The sequence below is a fragment of the Oncorhynchus kisutch genome, unplaced genomic scaffold (assembly GCF_002021735.2).
Source record: "Oncorhynchus kisutch isolate 150728-3 unplaced genomic scaffold, Okis_V2 scaffold861, whole genome shotgun sequence".
Lineage (NCBI taxonomy): Eukaryota > Metazoa > Chordata > Actinopteri > Salmoniformes > Salmonidae > Oncorhynchus > Oncorhynchus kisutch.
Genome location: NW_022262806.1, coordinates 10,001 through 33,150, shown reverse-complemented (window position 1 = coordinate 33,150; position 23,150 = coordinate 10,001). Strand labels below are relative to the sequence as shown.

Below are 23,150 nucleotides of genomic sequence, written 5' to 3'. Positions count from 1 at the left end.
TATTTTACTGTCTCAGTACCCCGCCCCCTGACACACTAGTCAATCAACTAGCTGGGAGCAGCTCAACAGAGCATTACCCTTGTATTTTACTGTCTCAGTACCCTGCCCCCTGACACACTAGTCAATCAACTAGCTGGGAGCAGCTCAACAGAGCATTACCCTTGTATTTTACTGTCTCAGTACCCCGCCCCCTGACACACTAGTCAATCAACTAGCTGGGAGCAGCTCAACAGAGCATTACCCTTGTATTTTACTGTCTCAGTACCCCGCCCCCTGACACACTAGTCAATCAACTAGCTGGGAGCAGCTCAACAGAGCATTACCCTTGTAGTTTACTGTCTCAGTACCCCGCCCCCTGACACACTAGTCAATCAACTAGCTGGGAGCAGCTCAACAGAGCATTACCCTTGTATTTTACTGTCTCAGTACCCCACCCCCTGACACACTAGTCAATCAACTAGCTGGGAGCAGCTCAACAGAGCATTACCCTTGTATTTTACTGTCTCAGTACCCCGCCCCCTGACACACTAGTCAATCAACTAGCTGGGAGCAGCTCAACAGAGCATTACCCTTGTATTTTACTGTCTCAGTACCCCGCCCCCTGACACACTAGTCAATCAACTAGCTGGGAGCAGCTCAACAGAGCATTACCCTTGTATTTTACTGTCTCAGTACCCCGCCCCCTGACACACTAGTCAATCAACTAGCTGGGAGCAGCTCAACAGAGCATTACCCTTGTAGTTTACTGTCTCAGTACCCCGCCCCCTGACACACTAGTCAATCAACTAGCTGGGAGCAGCACAACAGAGCCTTACCCTTGTATTTTACTGTCTCAGTACCCCGCCCCCTGACACACTAGTCTATCAACTAGCTGGGAGCAGCTCAACAGAGCATTACCCTTGTAGTTTACTGTCTCAGTACCCCGCCCCCTGACACACTAGTCAATCAACTAGCTGGGAGCAGCTCAACAGAGCATTACCCTTGTATTTTACTGTCTCAGTACCCCGCCCCCTGACACACTAGTCAATCAACTAGCTGGGAGCAGCTCAACAGAGCATTACCCTTGTATTTTACTGTCTCAGTACCCCGCCCCCTGACACACTAGTCAATCAACTAGCTGGGAGCAGCTCAACAGAGCATTACCCTTGTAGTTTACTGTCTCAGTACCCCGCCCCCTGACACACTAGTCAATCAACTAGCTGGGAGCAGCTCAACAGAGCATTACCCTTGTAGTTTACTGTCTCAGTACCCCGCCCCCTGACACACTAGTCAATCAACTAGCTGGGAGCAGCTCAACAGAGCATTACCCTTGTATTTTACTGTCTCAGTACCCCACCCCCTGACACACTAGTCAATCAACTAGCTGGGAGCAGCTCAACAGAGCATTACCCTTGTATTTTACTGTCTCAGTACCCCGCCCCCTGACACACTAGTCAATCAACTAGCTGGGAGCAGCTCAACAGAGCATTACCCTTGTATTTTACTGTCTCAGTACCCCGCCCCCTGACACACTAGTCAATCAACTAGCTGGGAGCAGCTCAACAGAGCATTACCCTTGTATTTTACTGTCTCAGTACCCCGCCCCCTGACACACTAGTCAATCAACTAGCTGGGAGCAGCTCAACAGAGCATTACCCTTGTAGTTTACTGTCTCAGTACCCCGCCCCCTGACACACTAGTCAATCAACTAGCTGGGAGCAGCACAACAGAGCCTTACCCTTGTATTTTACTGTCTCAGTACCCCGCCCCCTGACACACTAGTCAATCAACTAGCTGGGAGCAGCTCAACAGAGCATTACCCTTGTAGTTTACTGTCTCAGTACCCCGCCCCCTGACACACTAGTCAATCAACTAGCTGGGAGCAGCTCAACAGAGCATTACCCTTGTATTTTACTGTCTCAGTACCCCGCCCCCTGACACACTAGTCAATCAACTAGCTGGGAGCAGCTCAACAGAGCATTACCCTTGTATTTTACTGTCTCAGTACCCCGCCCCCTGACACACTAGTCAATCAACTAGCTGGGAGCAGCTCAACAGAGCATTACCCTTGTAGTTTACTGTCTCAGTACCCCGCCCCCTGACACACTAGTCAATCAACTAGCTGGGAGCAGCTCAACAGAGCATTACCCTTGTAGTTTACTGTCTCAGTACCCCGCCCCCTGACACACTAGTCAATCAACTAGCTGGGAGCAGCTCAACAGAGCATTACCCTTGTAGTTTACTGTCTCAGTACCCCGCCCCCTGACACACTAGTCAATCAACTAGCTGGGAGCAGCTCAACAGAGCATTACCCTTGTATTTTACTGTCTCAGTACCCCACCCCCTGACACACTAGTCAATCAACTAGTTGGGAGCAGCTCAACAGAGCATTACCCTTGTATTTTACTGTCTCAGTACCCCACCCCCTGACACACTAGTCAATCAACTAGCTGGGAGCAGCTCAACAGAGCATTACCCTTGTATTTTACTGTCTCAGTACCCCGCCCTCTGACACACTAGTCAATCAACTAGCTGGGAGCAGCTCAACAGAGCATTACCCTTGTATTTTACTGTCTCAGTACCCCGCCCCCTGACACACTAGTCAATCAACTAGCTGGGAGCAGCTCAACAGAGCATTACCCTTGTATTTTACTGTCTCAGTACCCCGCCCCCTGACACACTAGTCAATCAACTAGCTGGGAGCAGCTCAACAGAGCATTACCCTTGTAGTTTACTGTCTCAGTACCCCGCCCCCTGACACACTAGTCAATCAACTAGCTGGGAGCAGCTCAACAGAGCATTACCCTTGTAGTTTACTGTCTCAGTACCCCGCCCCCTGACACACTAGTCAATCAACTAGCTGGGAGCAGCTCAACAGAGCATTACCCTTGTATTTTACTGTCTCAGTACCCCACCCCCTGACACACTAGTCAATCAACTAGCTGGGAGCAGCTCAACAGAGCATTACCCTTGTATTTTACTGTCTCAGTACCCCGCCCCCTGACACACTAGTCAATCAACTAGCTGGGAGCAGCTCAACAGAGCATTACCCTTGTATTTTACTGTCTCAGTACCCCGCCCCCTGACACACTAGTCAATCAACTAGCTGGGAGCAGCTCAACAGAGCATTACCCTTGTATTTTACTGTCTCAGTACCCCACCCCCTGACACACTAGTCAATCAACTAGCTGGGAGCAGCTCAACAGAGCATTACCCTTGTAGTTTACTGTCTCAGTACCCCGCCCCCTGACACACTAGTCAATCAACTAGCTGGGAGCAGCACAACAGAGCATTACCCTTGTATTTTACTGTCTCAGTACCCCACCCCCTGACACACTAGTCAATCAACTAGCTGGGAGCAGCACAACAGAGCATTACCCTTGTAGTTTACTGTCTCAGTACCCCGCCCCCTGACACACTAGTCAATCAACTAGCTGGGAGCAGCTCAACAGAGCATTACCCTTGTAGTTTACTGTCTCAGTACCCCGCCCCCTGACACACTAGTCAATCAACTAGCTGGGAGCAGCACAACAGAGCATTACCCTTGTAGTTTACTGTCTCAGTACCCCGCCCCCTGACACACTAGTCAATCAACTACCTGGGAGCAGCTCAACAGAGCATTACCCTTGTATTTTACTGTCTCAGTACCCCGCCCCCTGACACACTAGTCAATCAACTAGCTGGGAGCAGCTCAACAGAGCATTACCCTTGTAGTTTACTGTCTCAGTACCCCGCCCCCTGACACACTAGTCAATCAACTAGCTGGGAGCAGCACAACAGAGCATTACCCTTGTATTTTACTGTCTCAGTACCCCGCCCCCTGACACACTAGTCAATCAACTAGCTGGGAGCAGCACAACAGAGCATTACCCTTATATTTTACTGTCTCAGTACCCCGCCCCCTGACACACTAGTCAATCAACTAGCTGGGAGCAGCACAACAGAGCCTTACCCTTGTATTTTACTGTCTCAGTACCCCGCCCCCTGACACACTAGTCAATCAACTAGCTGGGAGCAGCTCAACAGAGCATTACCCTTGTAGTTTACTGTCTCAGTACCCCGCCCCCTGACACACTAGTCAATCAACTAGCTGGGAGCAGCTCAACAGAGCATTACCCTTGTAGTTTAGAGGTTCAATGCTTTGCTTAAGACAACAATGGCAGTACTTTAGCTAGATGTGCTTGATTGAGCTTGCCTGGTGCAATGGAAATAACGGACCGATGGCATTGTAACATGATAAGCAACCTTGCTTGAGACCTGAAGTCACACCCTAGCTTCACAAGCTGGTAGCCTAGGGTTTGAGAGTGGTGGGCCAGTAACTGAAAGTTGAAAAATCTGTCGATGTGCCCTTGAGCAAGGCACTTAACCCTAATTGCTCCTGTAAATTGCTCTGGATAAGAGCGTCTGCTAAATTTAAGCTAATGCCTACTTGCTCGGCTGACTAACATATATGGGCTGGGTCTCAGGAGCCTGGCTTGCAACATTACTTCAGCTTGTTGCAGTCTGACCAAGCTTCTATCATCCCTCTCACCTTGGGTCAGGAGGCTTGATGTTGGTATCGGGTCACTCCATTGACTTGTCACTCTTCATAGGTGGACAGGTGGGAGCAGGAGACTCCACTCTCTCCTGCTTGACACGACACAACAAATAAGATACTATAGTTCATATATTTATATATTCATGAATTAGTTTGTTTTACTTTGACCTTAATTGTAACATATTACAATGATTTATATATGTACATGTTGTTATTGGTTTTATATATGTACATGTTGTTATTGGTTTTATATATGTACATGTTGTTATTGGTTTTATATATGGACATGTTGTTATTGGTTTTATATATGTACATGTTGTTATTGGTTTTATATATGGACATGTTGTTATTGGTTTTATATATGTACATGTTGTTATTGGTTTGATATATGGACATGTTGTTATTGGTTTTATATATGGACATGTTGTTATTGGTTTTATATATGGACATGTTGTTATTGGTTCTGGGCCGTTGTTATTGGTTTTATATATGGACATGTTGTTATTGGTTTTATATATGGACATGTTGTTATTGGTTCTGGGCCGTTGTTATTGGTTTTATATATGTACATGTTGTTATTGGTTTTATATATGTACATGTTGTTATTGGTTTTATATATGGACATGTTGTTATTGGTTCTGGGCCGTTGTTATTGGTTTTATATATGGACATGTTGTTATTGGTTTTATATATGTACATGTTGTTATTGGTTTTATATATGTACATGTTGTTCTTGGTTTTATATATGGACATGTTGTTATTGGTTCTGGGCCGTTGTTATTGGTTTTATATATGTACGTGTTGTTATTGGTTTTATATATGTACATGTTGTTATTGGTTTTATATATGTACATGTTGTTATTGGTTTTATATATGTACATGTTGTTCTTGGTTTTATATATGTACATGTTGTTATTGGTTTTATATATGGACATGTTGTTATTGGTTTTATATATGTACATGTTGTTATTGGTTTTATATATGGACATGTTGTTATTGGTTTTATATATGTACGTGTTGTTATTGGTTTTATATATGTACATGTTGTTATTGGTTTTATATATGTACATGTTGTTATTGGTTTTATATATGTACGTGTTGTTATTGGTTTTATATATGGACATGTTGTTATTGGTTTTATATATGTACGTGTTGTTATTGGTTTTATATATGTACGTGTTGTTATTGGTTTTATATATGGACACGTTGTTATTGGTTTTATATATGGACATGTTATTGGTTCTGGGCCGTTGTTATTGGTTCTGGGTTGTTCCTTTGTGATGTATAGTTTAGTGGAAAAGAAATGTTAGATTTCACCAAATTTTAACATTGTCATAAAGAGCACGTTCAACTTCATAAAAAACACGTTTTCCATCTCAAGAGGTCATTATTATTATTATTATTCTACCTTTATTTCAACAAGGAACACAGACTGAGACCAAGGTTTCTTTTACAGCTGGGTCCTGCATGTACATGATCACACATACAGTTTAGGTACAATGATTAAAGCCATAAATCCCCCTGTGACAGGGGCAATGGAAGCTTATTGTATTTATCTATGGGTAATGCTCGACCCGCGCAGTTTTCCACCACAAAACACCAGGAAATGGCCTAAAAGACTACAACCAGCACACCTGCTTTTACACTATGATTTGACTATTAGATGTTCAGTGTTTCTTTAGAACATTAAAATGACAGTTCAGTTCACTTAACAGGTTTAACTTCAAATGAGGGACACTTTCTTTTTAACTTAAAATGAATCATTAATCACATGAAATATAGAATAATGTTCAGAATGAGTGTCAAAGCAACAGAATAATTAGGGCTTTACAATGATGGAGAAAACCTGGACACATGTTGGGTTCATGGGGCAAATCTTCTTGGAAGTCACAGAGGGGCACAGAGGGACATGTCAACACTTTAGCAAGTCTTAATTCATATTGCATTTTTGTTTGATTAATTGAATTCTATCAATGTAATCTATATTAAACAGCGCTATCTTAAAATATGTTGCAAAAGGTCAAGTCTACAAAACTTAGTCCACTCATAACAGATTCTAGTTTTGAAAACAGAAAACTGTAGAGATCAAAGGTTTCGTCAATGAGAAAATGTACAGAATGTCAGACAAAATCCATCTCGTTCCATCTTCTCCCACTGCCCACCAGTGGGCTTCCTCTCGTCATCATGTTTTGTAGTGAGGGGAAACACCAACAGGATGCTTCACATTTATACAGCCAGTGATATATCGGTCTCATTACTCTATCCGTGCCAATGCAGTAAGTAAGCAGGATTCAGGCGGCCATATTGGATTAGCAATCAACCAAAGTTTAGGGTGTCAAACTAAATTCCTGGAGAGACATGTGTCTGCTGGTTTGTTATTTCCTTTCATTTGTGTCCAATTAAGACCTAGACAACCAGCTGAGGGGAGTTCCTAACTAATCAATGAATTACCTTAATTGATCAATCAGTACAAGGGAGGTGCAAAATTCCGCAGACACCCGACCCCCAAGGACTGGAGTTTGACACATGCTTTAGGCTAATACTCCTAGTTACACAAAGATCCCTATCAAACATATAGGAGATTTGATGCAACAAATAGACAAGACAATATAAAAGACAGGAGTGTATGTAGTTTACTTAAAGAACATTTTAATGACAATCAGTCCAGATGGAGAAGAGAACTGTTGCTGTACAGTCAGAAAGAGAGACATAGAAAGACCAGGGACACACTGGGAAAAGAAAAGCTACTTCATTCAACCATGTTGTTTTGACATTAGTTACCAGGTGGTTGTTACAAGTATTATGGTATTTACATAGTGCAAAGGACACACTGGTTGTCATGGCTGCAAAACACACTGATGAGAGTTAGTTACTAATAAACCTGCACACAGCCAGCGTACATTTTAGTACTAGACACACCGTCGTTATCACCTGTATCAGGGAAGGGCTCAATTCAACTCATTCATATAATCCTCATATAAAACATGGTCAGTTTTCAATTGACATGTGTTTTTTTTCTCAATTACATTTTTTGTCAGTTGAATTTCAATTCACTTCCTGAATTGAAAATGAATTGACCAACTCCTGACTGTGTCTATTTATTACACAACTCCCTCTCACCCCTCCTTCCTTCATATTGCATATGACCCAGCATGCCACTCCTATACATGGCATCCTCCATCTAATAATACATGACTTGATTTCTATCTTCCCATCAAATTACATCATCAACTTATGCAGATGTTTTATATCAAATGGCTTTAAGAAAAAGGTGATTGGGGTGTTTAATACACTGTAGTTCAAACATTTTAATTGTTCACATTTTATTTACATGGTTATAACTGGTGAGGTGGATAATTACTTCATGAATATTCAGAGGCTCCTGTGGTGGCTCCTCCCTTTGACCCCTCTGTTACCAGTGAGTCACATGTCCTGGGTCAAGTTAGACTACCTGTCAGCTTCAAACCCAAATAGTCTCTGATAATAGCTAGTTACAGTACATTTACCTGCCCACCCCAACAAACAGGCCCACACTGCCACCGGTCAATGGACTGGGACCTAAACCAAATGAAACCAGAGGCTATAGTAAAACACAGAAGTCAGCTAGCAACAACAACAAACAATCCACTCAGAAAACAACCCCAAACAGATGAACACTTGTCAATATTATCATCAATATTACAGGTTAAAGAGTCTCAGAAACAGCTATACAGGTTATGTACATCAGACATTTGTTCTGGCTTCAGTTACTGTTAGTATATATCATGTGACATGTCATATCATTCATGTTTTCAAGGGACACGCCATTATTTTTTAACACGCCATTTTCACATTAGTAGACATTGGTTTGGTCCTGGAGATAATGACTATGAGGTTAAAAGGTGGTGATATGCCCCTTTAAAATCACACCCAGTGAAAATAATACATGATTACTGAGATGGTTAATGTCAGAAACACATCCTGTAGGTTTGCAAATTACAGCAACTTTCCCGAAATTCCAAGGTTGGAGGATTAGGTATTTTCTGCTTATTCCCAACAGATTCTGTGAACTTTCCAACTGGGATTCCTGGAAAAGTGGGGAATTTTGTAATCCTAACAAGGTTTTAGATCGGTTTTGGGAGACAGAGAAACATGGGAAGGATGACAACAATGTAACATAAGTCTTGATGATGGGACAGAGACACACACACTTATAGCTGTAAACTCTCAGCCCTGCAGGGGCTCAGCAACCTTCTGCTTGGACTGAACCACCAGACCTCCACTATGAATAACCCAGGGATGACAGAGGAGACTTCTCTTCTAGTTAGTCTGTAGTCAGCAGTCTCAGGTCTATCATCTGGAGGGCTCTGTGTCATACAGACAGAGGAGACTTCTCTTCTAGTTAGTCTGTAGTCAGCAGTCTCAGGTCTATCATCTGGAGGGCTCTGTGTCATACAGACAGAGGGAGAGTTCCCTTCTAGTTAGTCTGTAGTCAGCAGTCTCAGGTCTATCATCTGGAGGGCTCTGTGTCATACAGACAGAGGGAGACTTCTCTTCTAGTTAGTCTGTAGTCAGCAGTCTCAGGTCTATCATCTGGAGGGCTCTGTGTCATACAGACAGAGGGAGACTTCTCTTCTAGTTAGTCTGTAGTCAGCAGTCTCAGGTCTATCATCTGGAGGGCTCTGTGTCATACAGACAGAGGGAGAGTTCCCTTCTAGTTAGTCTGATGTAAGCAGTCTCACTGACAGGTCTATCATCTGGAGGGCTCTGTGTCATACAGACAGAGGGAGAGTTCCCTTCTAGTTAGTCTGATGTAAGCAGTCTCACTGACAGGTCTATCATCTGGAGGGCTCTGTGTCATACAGACAGAGGGAGAGTTCCCTTCTAGTTAGTCTGATGTAAGCAGTCTCACTGACAGGACTTCTCTTCTAGTTAGTCTGTAGTCAGCAGTCTCAGGTCTATCATCTGGAGGGTTCTGTGTCATACAGACAGAGGGAGACTTCTCTTCTAGTTAGTCTGTAGTCAGCAGTCTCAGGTCTATCATCTGGAGGGCTCTGTGTCATACAGACAGAGGGAGAGTACCCTTCTAGTTAGTCTGTAGTCAGCAGTCTCAGGTCTATCATCTGGAGGGCTCTGTGTCATACAGACAGAGGGAGAGTTCCCTTCTAGTTAGTCTGATGTAAGCAGTCTCACTGACAGGTCTATCATCTGGAGGGCTCTGCATCATACAGACAGAGGGGAAGCCTCTCCTCACAGCCTCTTCCTATCCTGGGGAAACCTGGAGTGGTGGGAAGGGAACCAGGGCTTCCCTTAGCCAGACCAGACCAGTCAAGCCCATTCCATGTCAGACCAGACCAGTCGATGCCAGACCGACCAGACCAGTTTAGCTGAGGCAGTTGTTCCAGGTCCACATCAGTGAGAGGAGGATGAGAGGAACAGAGGAGTCCATCAGAGAGACCAGGAGAGATACTGTTGTCTGTAATTTGCAGGTTGGTCTGTGTGTGTGACTGCCCATCTGTGTGTGTGTGGACTGCCTGTGTGTGTGTGTGTGTGTGTGTGTGTGTGTGTGTGTGTGTGTGTGTGTGTGTGTGTGTGTGTGTGTGTGTGTGTGTGTGTGTGTGCGTGTGTGTGTGTGTGTGTGTGTATGGTCTGATTCCTGAGATAATGTCTGAAGTCCAAAGTTACAGACAGAGAGAAGAGTTGCTGGTTCAACTGTGAGAAAGAGGGAAAGGGGGGGGGAGACAGGTGTGAAGGGGGGGTGATAGAGGTGAAAGAGTGCAGGTTAAGGGAACAGGTGTGAAGGGGGGGGTGATAGAGGTGAAAGAGTGCAGGTTAGGGGGACAGGTGTGAAGGGGGGGTGATAGAGGTGAAAGAGTGCAGGTTAAGGGAACAGGTGTGAAGGGGGGGGTGATAGAGGTGAAAGAGTGCAGGTTAGGGGGACAGGTGTGAAGGGGGGTGGTAGAGGTGAAAGAGTGCAGGTTAGGGGGACAGGTGTGAAGGGGGGGTGGTAGAGGTGAAAGAGTGCAGGTTAGGGGGACAGGTGTGAAGGGGGGGTGGTAAAGGTGAAAGAGTGCAGGTTAGGGGGACAGGTGTGAAGGGGGGGTGAGGAAGACAAGTGATGGAGTGTACACAGATGGAGCGACGGAGTGCACACAGATGGAGCGACAGAGTGTACACAGATGGAGCGACAGAGTGTACACGGATGGAGCGACAGAGTGTACACAGATGGAGCGACAGAGTGTACACAGATGGAGCGACAGAGTGTACACAGATGGAGCGACAGAGTGTACACAGATGGAGCGACAGAGTGTACACAGATGGAGCGACAGAGTGTACACAGATGGAGCGACAGAGTGTACACAGATGGAGCGACAGAGTGTACACGGATGGAGCGACAGAGTGTACACAGATGGAGCGACAGAGTGTACACAGATGGAGCGACAGAGTGTACACAGAGCGAATTTAGCGAGAAACAAAAAAGAGAAAGAGGGATGAATGAAGTCTAATCAGCCAGTGATATTATTGGCCTCCATCTTCTCCAGCCCAGTCTCTGTGACATCAGCAGAATCCAACTCCTCTTCCTCCTCACTCTGCACTCCCTCCTCCTCCTCTTCCTCCTCTTCCTCTGTGCTGTCCTGGCTCTTCCCCAGCTGAAGGTTCTCCAGCGTCTTAGACACCCAGGACTCAATACGGCTGATGACCGCAGGCACCTCCACAGAGATGGGCTCTGGTGTGTACTCTTCCTCCTCCTCCTCCTCTTCCTCTGCCTCCTCCAGCATACCGGGGACCAGGGTGGAGGTGGTGGAGGTGATGGAGGAGTTGAGGAGGTCCCTGCAGCTCCCATCCAAACTGCCCGTCTCCGTGCTCTGCTGGGAGGCCAGCTCCAACCGGTCGTCTGCCCGGCCCTCTTCTCTCTCCCCCGGGCCTGAGCCTGGAGCAGGGACGGCTGCTCTGAGCTGGAGGGTAGTGGAGTAAGGGCTGCGGTTGGTGGTGGTGGAGGAGGGCTGGTTGTCTCTCTGCAACCCAGAGGAAGTAGCAGGATGGCTGGGTTTAGCCTCCACAGGCTCCAGCCCATCTGACGATTCCACCATACTCCTCCAGTTGGTCTCTGAGGAGAGACATTTCAGATTATATTCACATGTAAAGAGAGACCTCTTTGATCTCAGAGATGGGTTCAGAGTCAGGGTTAAAGGTCGGGATCAGGGTCATCTCTTACCGTACTCCTTCTCGTTGATCTCAGAGATGGGTCAGAGTCAGGGTTAAAGGTCGGGACCAGGGTCATCTCTTACCGTACTCCTTCTCGTTGACCTCAGAGATGGGTCAGAGTCAGGGTTAAAGGTCGGGGTCATCTCTTACCGTACTCCTTCTCGTTGACCTCAGAGATGGGTCAGAGTCAGGGTTAAAGGTCGGGGTCATCTCTTACCGTACTCCTTCTCGTTGACCTCAGAGATGGGTCAGAGTCGTGGTTAAAGGTCAGGGTCATCTCTTACCGTACTCCTTCTCGTTGACCTCAGAGATGGGCTCAGAGATGACGGAGCAGAAGGAGATAGCAGAGGCAGCGGAGGGGTTCCTGGAGTGGCCCATGTGGTGGGTGACCTTCTTGACGTTCTTCAGCGCCTCCTCAGCCTGCTCCTGCTCCAGCGCTGACACCATGTCCTTGTAGGACTTACGAGCATCCTCCGTCAGAGACACTAACCGGTTAAACAGACCCTAGAGGAGGAGAGGGAGGGGTGGCGGACGGGGAGAGAGAGACATAACATCAAGACTTTACACACTTCCATTAGCTTTTTGTTACAGTATTAACAGGCGTTATAAACACGCAGACAGGTTGTGTTCAACGTCTTACCTCTGCTCCAGAGAAGTTGAAGACGCCCACCACACTGACAGGCACCAGTTTGTTGACACAGCGTCCCAGAGCCTTCCTACCCAGAGCAAACACAAACGGGATCTCCTGTTCTCTTGCCATGGCTATGACGTTGTACAGAGCCTCATCTAGACCCCCTGGGACATAAAATAACAGTCACTACTACTGTAGAACTACCACTATAAACAGTCCTGCTCCCTGGCCATGGCTATGACGTTGTACAGAGCCTCATCTAGACCCCCTGGGACATAAAATAACAGTCACTACTACTGTAGAACTACCACTATAAACAGTCCTGCTCCCTGGCCATGGCTATGATGTTGTACAGAGCCTCATCTAGACCCCCTGGGACATAAAATAACAGTCACTACTACTGTAGAACTACCACTATAAACAGTCCTGCTCCCTGGCCATGGCTATGACGTTGTACAGAGCCTCATCTAGACCCCCTGGGACATAAAATAACAGTCACTACTACTGTAGAACTACCACTATAAACAGTCCTGCTCCCTGGCCATGGCTATGACGTTGTACAGAGCCTCATCTAGACCCCCTGGGACATAAAATAACAGTCACTACTACTGTAGAACTACCACTATAAACAGTCCTGTTCTCTGGCCATGGCTATGATGTTGTACAGAGCCTCATCTAGACCCCCTGGGACATAAAATAACAGTCACTACTACTGTAGAACTACCACTATAAACAGTCCTGCTCCCTGGCCATGGCTATGACGTTGTACAGAGCCTCATCTAGACCCCCTGGGACATAAAATAACAGTCACTACTACTGTAGAACTACCACTATAAACAGTCCTGCTCCCTGGCCATGGCTATGACGTTGTACAGAGCCTCATCTAGACCCCCTGGGACATAAAATAACAGTCACTACTACTGTAGAACTACCACTATAAACAGTCCTGCTCCCTGGCCATGGCTATGACGTTGTACAGAGCCTCATCTAGACCCCCTGGGACATAAAATAACAGTCACTACTACTGTAGAACTACCACTATAAACAGTCCTGCTCCCTGGCCATGGCTATGACGTTGTACAGAGCCTCATCTAGACCCCCTGGGACATAAAATAACAGTCACTACTACTGTAGAACTACCACTATAAACAGTCCTGTTCTCTGGCCATGGCTATGACGTTGTACAGAGCCTCATCTAGACCCCCTGGGACATAAAATAACAGTCACTACTACTGTAGAACTACCACTATAAACAGTCCTGCTCCCTGGCCATGGCTGTCTATCATGTTTTACAGAGCCTCATCTAGACGCCCTGCAATAGACAACACACAGTCACTAGTTATGTAGAAGATTTGATGTAGCCTGTGCTGAGCATATCAATATGCTGCCGCCCTCTGGTGGACACAAAAGTGGCGATTGGGGATGAACATTTGAAATATTCATCAACTTAGCACGCATTTGGAACCCCACACCCCAAGATCAGGGTGATGTTCAGATAGGCACACTAGCTAAACGCTTAGCAACCGCAAAAACAAAACCCTGTGTTCTTATCGGACCTGGTTGAGTAGTACACTCCGTGGTTCACTGCTTTTCAAAAAACATAACCCAGGATTAATGACAAGAATGACCCCTGACCTTTGGCCTGGATCTTCTCACAGTTGGGTGAGATGAGGACACACTTGATCTTGTGGAGCTTCATGTGTTTGGTGACCTCTCTAAGGCCCATGACCAGTCTGCGTTTGGTCTTGGCTTTGCTGGGGTCCTTCTGATAAACCCTCTCCTGGAACCGGACCAGTTCCTGCAGCAGCATCGTCACACTCTCATCTATCTCTTTATTCAACACCTGGTTACAGTACCTGGAGAGAGAGATACACACACTAATATTATAAACACACACACACACACACACAGGATATCTCCTTATTCAACACCTGGTTACAGTACCTGGAGAGAGAGAAACACACACTAATATTATAAACACACACACACACACACACACAGGATAACACACATTCATCCATCTCCTTATTCAACACCTGGTTACAGTACCTGGAGAGAGAGAAACACACACTAATATTATAAACACACACACACACACAGGATAAAACACATTCATCTATCTCCTTATTCAACACCTGGTTACAGTACCTGGAGAGAGAGAAACACACACTAATATTATAAACACACACACACACAGGATAACACACATTCATCTATCTCCTTATTCAACACCTGGTTACAGTACCTGGAGAGAGAGAAACACACACTAATATTATAAACACACACACAGGATAAAACACATTCATCCATCTCCTTATTCAACACCTGGAGACAGAGAGAGACTAATATTAAAACATACACCAGACTGTTAAACAGCCGTCACTAACACAGAGAGGCTGCTGCCCACATACAGACTTGAAATCATTGGCCACATTAATAAATGGATCACTAGTCCCTTTAATAATGTTTACATATCTTACATACTCATCTTATATGTAAACTCAGCAAAAAAAGAAACATTCCTTTTTCAGGACACTGTCCAAATAACTTCACAGATCTTCATTATAAAAGGGTTTAAACACCATTTCCCATGCTTGTTCAATAAACCATAAACAATTAATGGACATGGAGCTGTGGAACGATCATTAAGACAATAACAGCTTACAGACGGTAGGCAATTAAGGTCACAGTTATGAAAACTTAGGACACTAAAGAGGCCTTTCTACTGACTCTGAAAAACAACAAAAGAAAGATGCCCAGGGTCCCTACTCATCTGCGTGAACGTGCCTTAGGCATGCTGCAAGGAGGCATGAGGACTGCAGATGTGGCCAGGGAAATAAATTGTAATGTCCGTACTGTGAGACACCTAAGACAGCGCTACAGGGAGACAGGACCGACAGCTGATCATCCTCGCAGTGGCAGATCACGTGTAACAACAACTGCACAGGATCGGTACATCCGAACATCACACCTGCGGACAGGTACAGGATGGCAACAACAACTGCCCGAGTTACACCAGGAACGCACAATCCCTCCATCAGTGCTCAGACTGTCCGCAATATGCTGAGAGAGGCTGGACTGAGGGCTTGTAGGCCTGCTGTAAGGCAGGTCCTCACCAGACATCACCTGCAACATTGTCGCCTAAACAGGAATGTCAGTGTTCTGCCATGGCCAGCGAAGTGCAAGGATCTCAATCCCATTGAGCAAGTCCGGGACCTGTTGGATCGGAGGGTGAGGGCTAGTGCCATTCCCCCCAGAAATGTCTGGGAACTTACAGGTGCCTTGGTTGAAGAGTGGGGTAACATCTCACAGCAAGAACAGGCAAATCTGGTGCAGACCATGAGGAGGAGATACAGCTGGTGGCCACACCAGCTACAGACACAGCTGGTGGCCACACCAGCTACTGACTGTTACTTTTGATTTTGACCCCCCCCCCCCCCTTTGTTAGGGAAACATTATTCCATTTCTGTTAGTCACATGTCTGTGGAACTTGTTCAGTTTATGTCTCAGTTGTTGAATCTTGTTATGTTCATACAAATATTTACACATACTAAGTTTGCTGAAAATAAACACAGTTGACAGTGAGAGGACATTTCTTTTTTTTGCTGAGTTTATATACTGTATGTTAAGCCATCTACAGCATCTTGCCTATGCCGCTCGGTCATCCCTCATACAAATATTTATATGTATATATTCTTATTCCATTCCTTTACTTAGATATGTGTCTTAGGTAGTCGTTGTGGAATTGTTAGATATCACTGCACTGTCGGAACTAGAAGCACAAGCATTTCTCTAGACTTGCATTAACATCTGCTAACCATCTCCTTATTCAACACCAGGTACAGTACTTGGAGACAGTGATAGAGAGAGGGACTAGGGTTAGGTAACACTTGGAGACAGTGATAGAGAGAGGGACTAGGGTTAGGTAACACTTGGAGACAGTGATAGAGAGAGGGACTAGGGTTAGGTAACACTTGGAGACAGTGCGAGAGAGAGGGACGAGGGTTAGGTAACACTTGGAGACAGTGAGAGAAAGAGGGACTAGGGTTAGGTAACACTTGGAGACAGTGAGAGAGGGACTAGGGTTGGGAAACACTTGGAGACAGTGAGAGAGGGACTAGGGTTAGGAAACACTTGGAGACAGTGAGAGAGAGAGGGACTAGGGTTAGGTAACACTTGGAGACAGTGAGAGAGAGAGGGACTAGGGTTAGGTAACACTTGAGACAGTGATAGAGAGAGGGACTAGGGTTAGGTAACACTTGGAGACAGTGAGAGAGGGACTAGGGATAGGTAACACTTGGAGACAGTCATAGAGGGACTGGGGTTAGGTAACACTTGGAGACAGTGAGAGAGGGACTAGGGATAGGTAACACTTGGAGACAGTGATAGAGGGACTGGGGTTAGGTAACACTTGGAGACAGTGAGAGAGAGAGGGACTAGGGTTAGGTAACACTTGGAGACAGTGAGAGAGAGAGACTAGGGTTAGGTAACACTTGGAGACAGTGATAGAGGGACTAGGGTTAGGTAACACTTGGAGACAGTGATAGAGAGAGAGACTAGGGTTAGTTAACACTTGGAGACAGTGATAGAGGGACTAGGGTTAGGTAACACTTGGAGACAGTGAGAGAGAGAGACTAGGGTTAGGTAACACTTGGAGACAGTGATAGAGAGAGAGACTAGGGTTAGGTAACACTTGGAGACAGTGATAGAGAGAGAGACTAGGGTTAGGTAACACTTGGAGACAGTGATAGAGAGAGAGACTAGGGTTAGGTAACACTTGGAGACAGTGATAGAGAGAGAGACTAGGGTTAGGTAACACTTGGAGACAGTGAGAGAGAGAGACTAGGGTTAGGTAACACTTGGAGACAGTGATAGAGAGAGAGACTAGGGTTAGGTAACACTTGGAGACAGTGATAGAGAGAGAGACTAGGGTTAGGTAACACTTGGAGACAGTGATAGAGAGAGAGACTAGGGTTAGGTAACACTTGGAGACAGTGATAGAGAGAGAGACTAGGGTTAGGTAACACTTGGAGACAGTGATAGAGAGAGAGACTAGGGTTAGGTAACACTAGGGGAGGCCTCTTCAACGATATGCTACTCCAAATATTGCAATATCCAATATAATCGTTTTGCACCGTTAATGACTCCATCATTCCAGACTGTGCAATTAAAAAAAATCTTATTTACGATATTAGTCACATTATCATTAAATAATCATAGTATGGCAAAAACAATAAGGCTTAGTTCATTAATTTAGCCTTAAAAATGCACTGTTTTGATTTGTACATTTCAATTAGAGTACAGTCTTGCACATCACAATATTCGATTTAATCATATATCGGCCCAACACTAAGAGGAACACACACAATCAGGTTAACACACACACAACAATATTAGAAAACACTCACATGCATACATCGACCAATATTATAAAACACACACACCATTGTGTAGTTCAGTAGTTTCCAACTCCAGTCCAACAGCACAGTTTTGTTGTAGCTCCAGACAAACACCTGATTCAACTAATCATCATCCCCTCAATGAGTTGAATCAGGTGAGTTTGTCCGGGGCTACAACAACGTGTACTGTTGGGGGGACTGGAGGAGGGAAACACTGGTGTAGATATGGTATGGTGTGAGGAAGAGAGGAGAGGCATAGAGAGGTCGTAGGATGTCTGACACAGTGCTTAAGGGCTGAGACAAAGGGCCTACAACCCAAGACATTAAGAAACAAAGCAGTGCCTGTCTGTGTGTACGTACAAGTCCTAATTGTATAGCCCTGCTCTAAACATCCATTGGGCGGATTGATATTTATGTTACTAAATGCTTCTGTGTTGCAAACCCACCAAATGAGTTTGTGACATTTGAACCACTAGGATTCTCATTACCAAGCAATTTCTCTCTGTGTGAGTGAGTGAGTGAGTGAGAGAGAGACTCACTCTCTGAAGCGGCGGCTGTGTATCTTGGTAATGGCGTTAGAGGCCATGGGGCTGCCGATGCCAGAGGAGCCAGGGGAACCCTGGGAAACTGGCGTGATGCTGTACGGAGAGTTCTGACTGGCCGGGGACAGGGACGCGTCATCACTGGGCACGCTCAGACCGTTCTCTACAGAAAACAGACGGAGCAGAATATCACAGGGGGGTAAATTAGACAACACCACGTCACACCACAGATCAGTAGGACCATTAGGTTTGCAAGAATTCACTTTAAGACCAAGGGAATGGTCTAAAATGAGCAAACTCTGCCAAGGTCCCGTGTGAGGTCATCAGTGAAGTGTAGCTCCTCCTCTCTCTTACCCCTGACCCTGTACCTACCCTCCTGAGAGGCAGGTTCCCGTGTGAGGTCATCAGTGAAGTGTAGCTCCTCTTCTCCCTGTTCTTCCTGGCTGGCAGCAATCTGATCAACACCCCCCTTCCCCCTCTTCCCCTCACGCTCCTTCAGAATGATCTACACAGAGAGAACAGAGACTGGGTTAGATCAACACACCCCTTCCCCCTCACGCTCCTTCAGAATGATCTACACAGTGAGAACAGAGACTGGGTTAGATCAACACACCCCTTCAACCTCCTTCAGAATGATCTACACAGAGAGAACAGAGACTGGGTTAGATCAACACACCCCTTCCCCCTCACGCTCCTTCAGAATGATCTACACAGAGAGAACAGAGACTGGGTTAGATCAACACACCCCTTCCCCCTCACGCTCCTTCAGAATGATCTACACAGAGAGAACAGAGACTGGGTTAGATCAACACACCCCTTCCCCCTCACGCTCCTTCAGAATGATCTACACAGAGAGAACAGAGACTGGGTTAGACCAACACACCCCTTCAACCTCCTTCAGAATGATCTACACAGAGAGAACAGAGACTGGGTTAGACCAACACACCCCTTCCCCCTCACGCTCCTTCAGAATGATCTACACAGAGAGAACAGAAACTGGGTTAGACCAACACACCCCTTCCCCCTCACACTCCTTCAGAATGATCTACACAGAGAGAACAGAGACTGGGTTAGATCAACACACCCCTTCCCCCTCACGCTCCTTCAGAATGATCTACACAGAGAGAACAGAGACTGGGTTAGATCAACACACCCCTTCAGCCTCCTTCAGAATGATCTACACAGAGAGAACAGAGACTGGGTTAGACCAACACACCCCTTCCCCCTCACAATCCTTCAGAATGATCTACACAGAGAGAACAGAGACTGGGTTAGACCAACACACCCCTTCCCCCTCACACTCCTTCAGAATGATCTACACAGAGAGAACAGAGACTGGGTTAGATCAACACACCCCTTCCCCCTCACACTCCTTCAGAATGATCTACACAGAGAGAACAGAGACTGGGTTAGATCAACACACCCCTTCCCCCTCACGCTCCTTCAGAATGATCTACACAGAGAGAACAGAGACTGGGTTAGACCAACACACCCCTTCCCCCTCAGACACACATTGAGATCTATCCTCTCACCTTCTTCAGGGCGGTGGGTCGTTTGACTTTAGGGATCTCTCTCTCCTTCCCTCTCTTCAGGCGTGGAGCGCTGGAGTCCAGCATGTTGAGGGGGGCAGAGTGGGCCTGCAACATTGATACTATACCTGACCCTGCTCCCGACCCGGCACCTTGCCCTGAACCATGGAACGGGGCTGCTGTACCCACTGGAGAGAGAGAGACAGAAGTCAGAGAGAGCGAGAGAGAGAGGGCAGTCAGAGAGAGAGAGAGAGTGACGGTGCAGTGTATGTGTGCGGTGCGGTGTGTGTGTGTGCGGGTGCGTGCGGTGTGTGTGGTATGTGCGCTGTGTGTGTGTGCGGTGTGTGTGGGGTGCAGTGTGTGTGGGGTGCAGTGTGTGCGGTGCGGTGTGTGCGGTGCGTGTGGGATGGGGGGGCGTGTGTGGGTGTGGTGCGTTGTGTGTGTGTGTGTGTGTGGTGCATGTGTGTGTGTGTGTGTGTGGGGTGCGGTGTGTGTGTGTGTGTGGGGTGCGGTGTGTGTGGGTGCGGTGTGTGTGTGTGGGGTGCGGTGTGTGTGGGGTGCGGTGTGTGTGGGTACGGTGTGTGGTGTGTGTGTGTGTGCGGTGCATGTGTGCAGTGTGTACCTGTGAAGGACAGTGGTTTAGTATTGGTTATTTGTCTAGCCTTCATGGCCTGCTGCTGTTTCTCCAGAGCAGCCAGCATGTCTCCCAGGTCCAACTGGACTGGAGTCTTACTCTTCTTCCCTGCTGCTTTGGTCAGTGCCTCCTACAGGGAACAGCAACACTGGCTCAGCACACTCATAGTAGTACAATACAACTAGCAACCGTTTTTCCATTATAGTCCTGCACTATGTCTAGCTGACAGTGCATGCTGGTATCTGTAGTTTCCTAGCTAGCTAAGATATTGTATGTTGGTACCTGTAGTTTCCTAGAAAGCTAACAGAGTGCATGCTGGTACCTGTAGTTTCCTCTGCTCCATGCTGATCTCAGAGTACTCCTGCGCTGTAGCCAGGGCAGCGGCCAGGGCCTTCTTCCTCTGACTCTTGGCCCTCTTGGGGACGGAGGTGGTGATGGGGATGGGGGTCTGGACGATGTTGATGGGAGAGTTCTCTGGAAGGTTATCCAGCTGGAGAGAGGAGGGGGGTTTACTACAGGATAGATTGTTTTGTGGTCAACCTTTACTAACTTTGGTGCAACCCCCCCCCCCCCCCAAAAAAAAAAAAACTTGTGAAATTCTCAAGGAAGGAAGGAAGGGAGGGAGGAAGGATTAGCCGGTCTCTCACCAGGTTCTTGGTTAGTTTGGTCTGGTGTTGGTTCTGGGAAGGGTTAGGGTCTGGTTTGATGTTCCTCTGTGCCCCTCCTGAGACCAGCTCTGGAAACTCATCCTCATCCTGAAACAGACTTTAGAATTGACCAAACACCTAACTTGTACATCTCTATCATACCATTACACACTGACTGAGAACTAGTTCACACAATACCGCCTTCACAATACCTTCTCTACATCTACAGCCTCACTAACTCCTAATACACACTGACTGAGGACTAGTTCACACAATACCTTCTCTACATCTACAGCCTCACTAACTCCTAATACACACTGACTGAGGACTAGTTCACACAATACCTTCTCTACATCTACAGCCTCACTAACTCCTAATACACACTGACTGAGGACTAGTTCACACAATACCTTCACTACATCTACAGCCTCACTAACTCCTAATACACACTGACTGAGGACTAGTTCACACAATACCTTCTCTACATCTACAGCCTCACTAACTCCTAATACACACTGACTGAGGACTAGTTCACACAATACCTTCTCTACATCTACAGCCTCACTAACTCCTAATACACACTGACTGAGGACTAGTTCACACAATACCTTCTCTACATCTACAGCCTCACTAACTCCTAATACACACTGACTGAGGACTAGTTCACACAATACCTTCTCTACATCTACAGCCTCACTAACTCCTAATACACACTGACTGAGGACTAGTTCACACAATACCTTCTCTACATCTACAGCCTCACTAACTCCTAATACACACTGACTGAGGACTAGTTCACACAATACCTTCTCTACATCTACAGCCTCACTAACTCCTAATACACACTGACTGAGGACTAGTTCACACAATACCTTCTCTACATCTACAGCCTCACTAACTCCTAATACACACTGACTGAGGACTAGTTCACACAATACCTTCTCTACATCTACAGCCTCACTAACTCCTAATACACACTGACTGAGGACTAGGTCACACAATACCTTCTCTACATCTACAGCCTCACTAACTCCTAATACACACTGACTGAGGACTAGTTCACACAATACCTTCTCTACATCTACAGCCTCACTAACTCCTAATACACACTGACTGAGGACTAGTTCACACAATACCTTCACTACATCTACAGCCTCACTAACTCCTAATACACACTGACTGAGGACTAGTTCACACAATTCCTTCTCTACATCTACAGCCTCACTAACTCCTAATACACACTGACTGAGGACTAGTTCACACAATACCTTCTCTACATCTACAGCCTCACTAACTCCTAATACACACTGACTGAGGACTAGTTCACACAATACCTTCACTACATCTACAGCCTCACTAACTCCTAATACACACTGACTGAGGACTAGTTCACACAATACCTTCTCTATATCTACAGCCTCACTAACTCCAAATACACACTGACTGAGGACTAGTTCACACAATACCTTCTCTACATCTACAGCCTCACTAACTCCTAATACACACTGACTGAGGACTAGTTCACACAATACCTTCTCTACATCTACAGCCTCACTAACTCCTAATACACACTGACTGAGGACTAGTTCACACAATACCTTCTCTACATCTACAGCCTCACGAACTCCTAATACACACTGACTGAGGACTAGTTCACACAATACCTTCTCTACATCTACAGCCTCACTAACTCCTAATACACACTGACTGAGGACTAGTTCACACAATACCTTCTCTACATCTACAGCCTCACTAACTCCTAATACACACTGACTGAGGACTAGTTCACACAATACCTTCTCTACATCTACAGCCTCACTAACTCCTAATACACACTGACTGAGGACTAGTTCACACAATACCTTCTCTACATCTACAGCCTCACTAACTCCTAATACACACTGACTGAGGACTAGTTCACACAATACCTTCACTACATCTACAGCCTCACTAACTCCTAATACACACTGACTGAGGACTAGTTCACACAATACCTTCACTACATCTACAGCCTCACTAACTCCTAATACACACTGACTGAGGACTAGTTCACACAATTCCTTCTCT

The 23,150-nt window shown here is 46.1% G+C and overlaps 2 protein-coding genes across 2 annotated transcripts in view; both read right to left on the bottom strand.

Moving 5' to 3' along the window:
• Positions 1 to 7,145: 7,145 nt before the first annotated feature.
• LOC109884725 (selenocysteine insertion sequence-binding protein 2-like) overlaps positions 7,146 to 23,150 on the bottom strand; it is a 23,114-nt gene continuing 7,109 nt past the window's right edge. The window contains 10 exon segments of the mRNA XM_031816725.1: positions 7,146 to 11,603; positions 11,986 to 12,205; positions 12,342 to 12,496; positions 13,968 to 14,188; positions 18,271 to 18,436; positions 18,646 to 18,778; positions 19,806 to 19,990; positions 20,425 to 20,566; positions 20,759 to 20,926; positions 21,084 to 21,191. Coding sequence (XP_031672585.1) covers positions 11,002 to 11,603; positions 11,986 to 12,205; positions 12,342 to 12,496; positions 13,968 to 14,188; positions 18,271 to 18,436; positions 18,646 to 18,778; positions 19,806 to 19,990; positions 20,425 to 20,566; positions 20,759 to 20,926; positions 21,084 to 21,191 — 2,100 coding nt within the window. The 3' untranslated portion in view covers positions 7,146 to 11,001.
• Positions 21,212 to 23,150, bottom strand: part of LOC116362667 (uncharacterized) — a 2,632-nt gene continuing 693 nt past the window's right edge. Inside the window, exons 1-2 of the mRNA XM_031816724.1 lie at positions 21,362 to 23,150; positions 21,212 to 21,295 (exon numbers count right to left, since the gene is read on the bottom strand). The exon at positions 21,362 to 23,150 is cut by the window's right edge and continues 693 nt beyond it. Of these exons, the coding sequence (XP_031672584.1) occupies positions 21,287 to 21,295; positions 21,362 to 23,150 (1,798 nt within the window). The 3' untranslated portion in view covers positions 21,212 to 21,286. The remainder of the gene's footprint in view (positions 21,296 to 21,361) is intronic.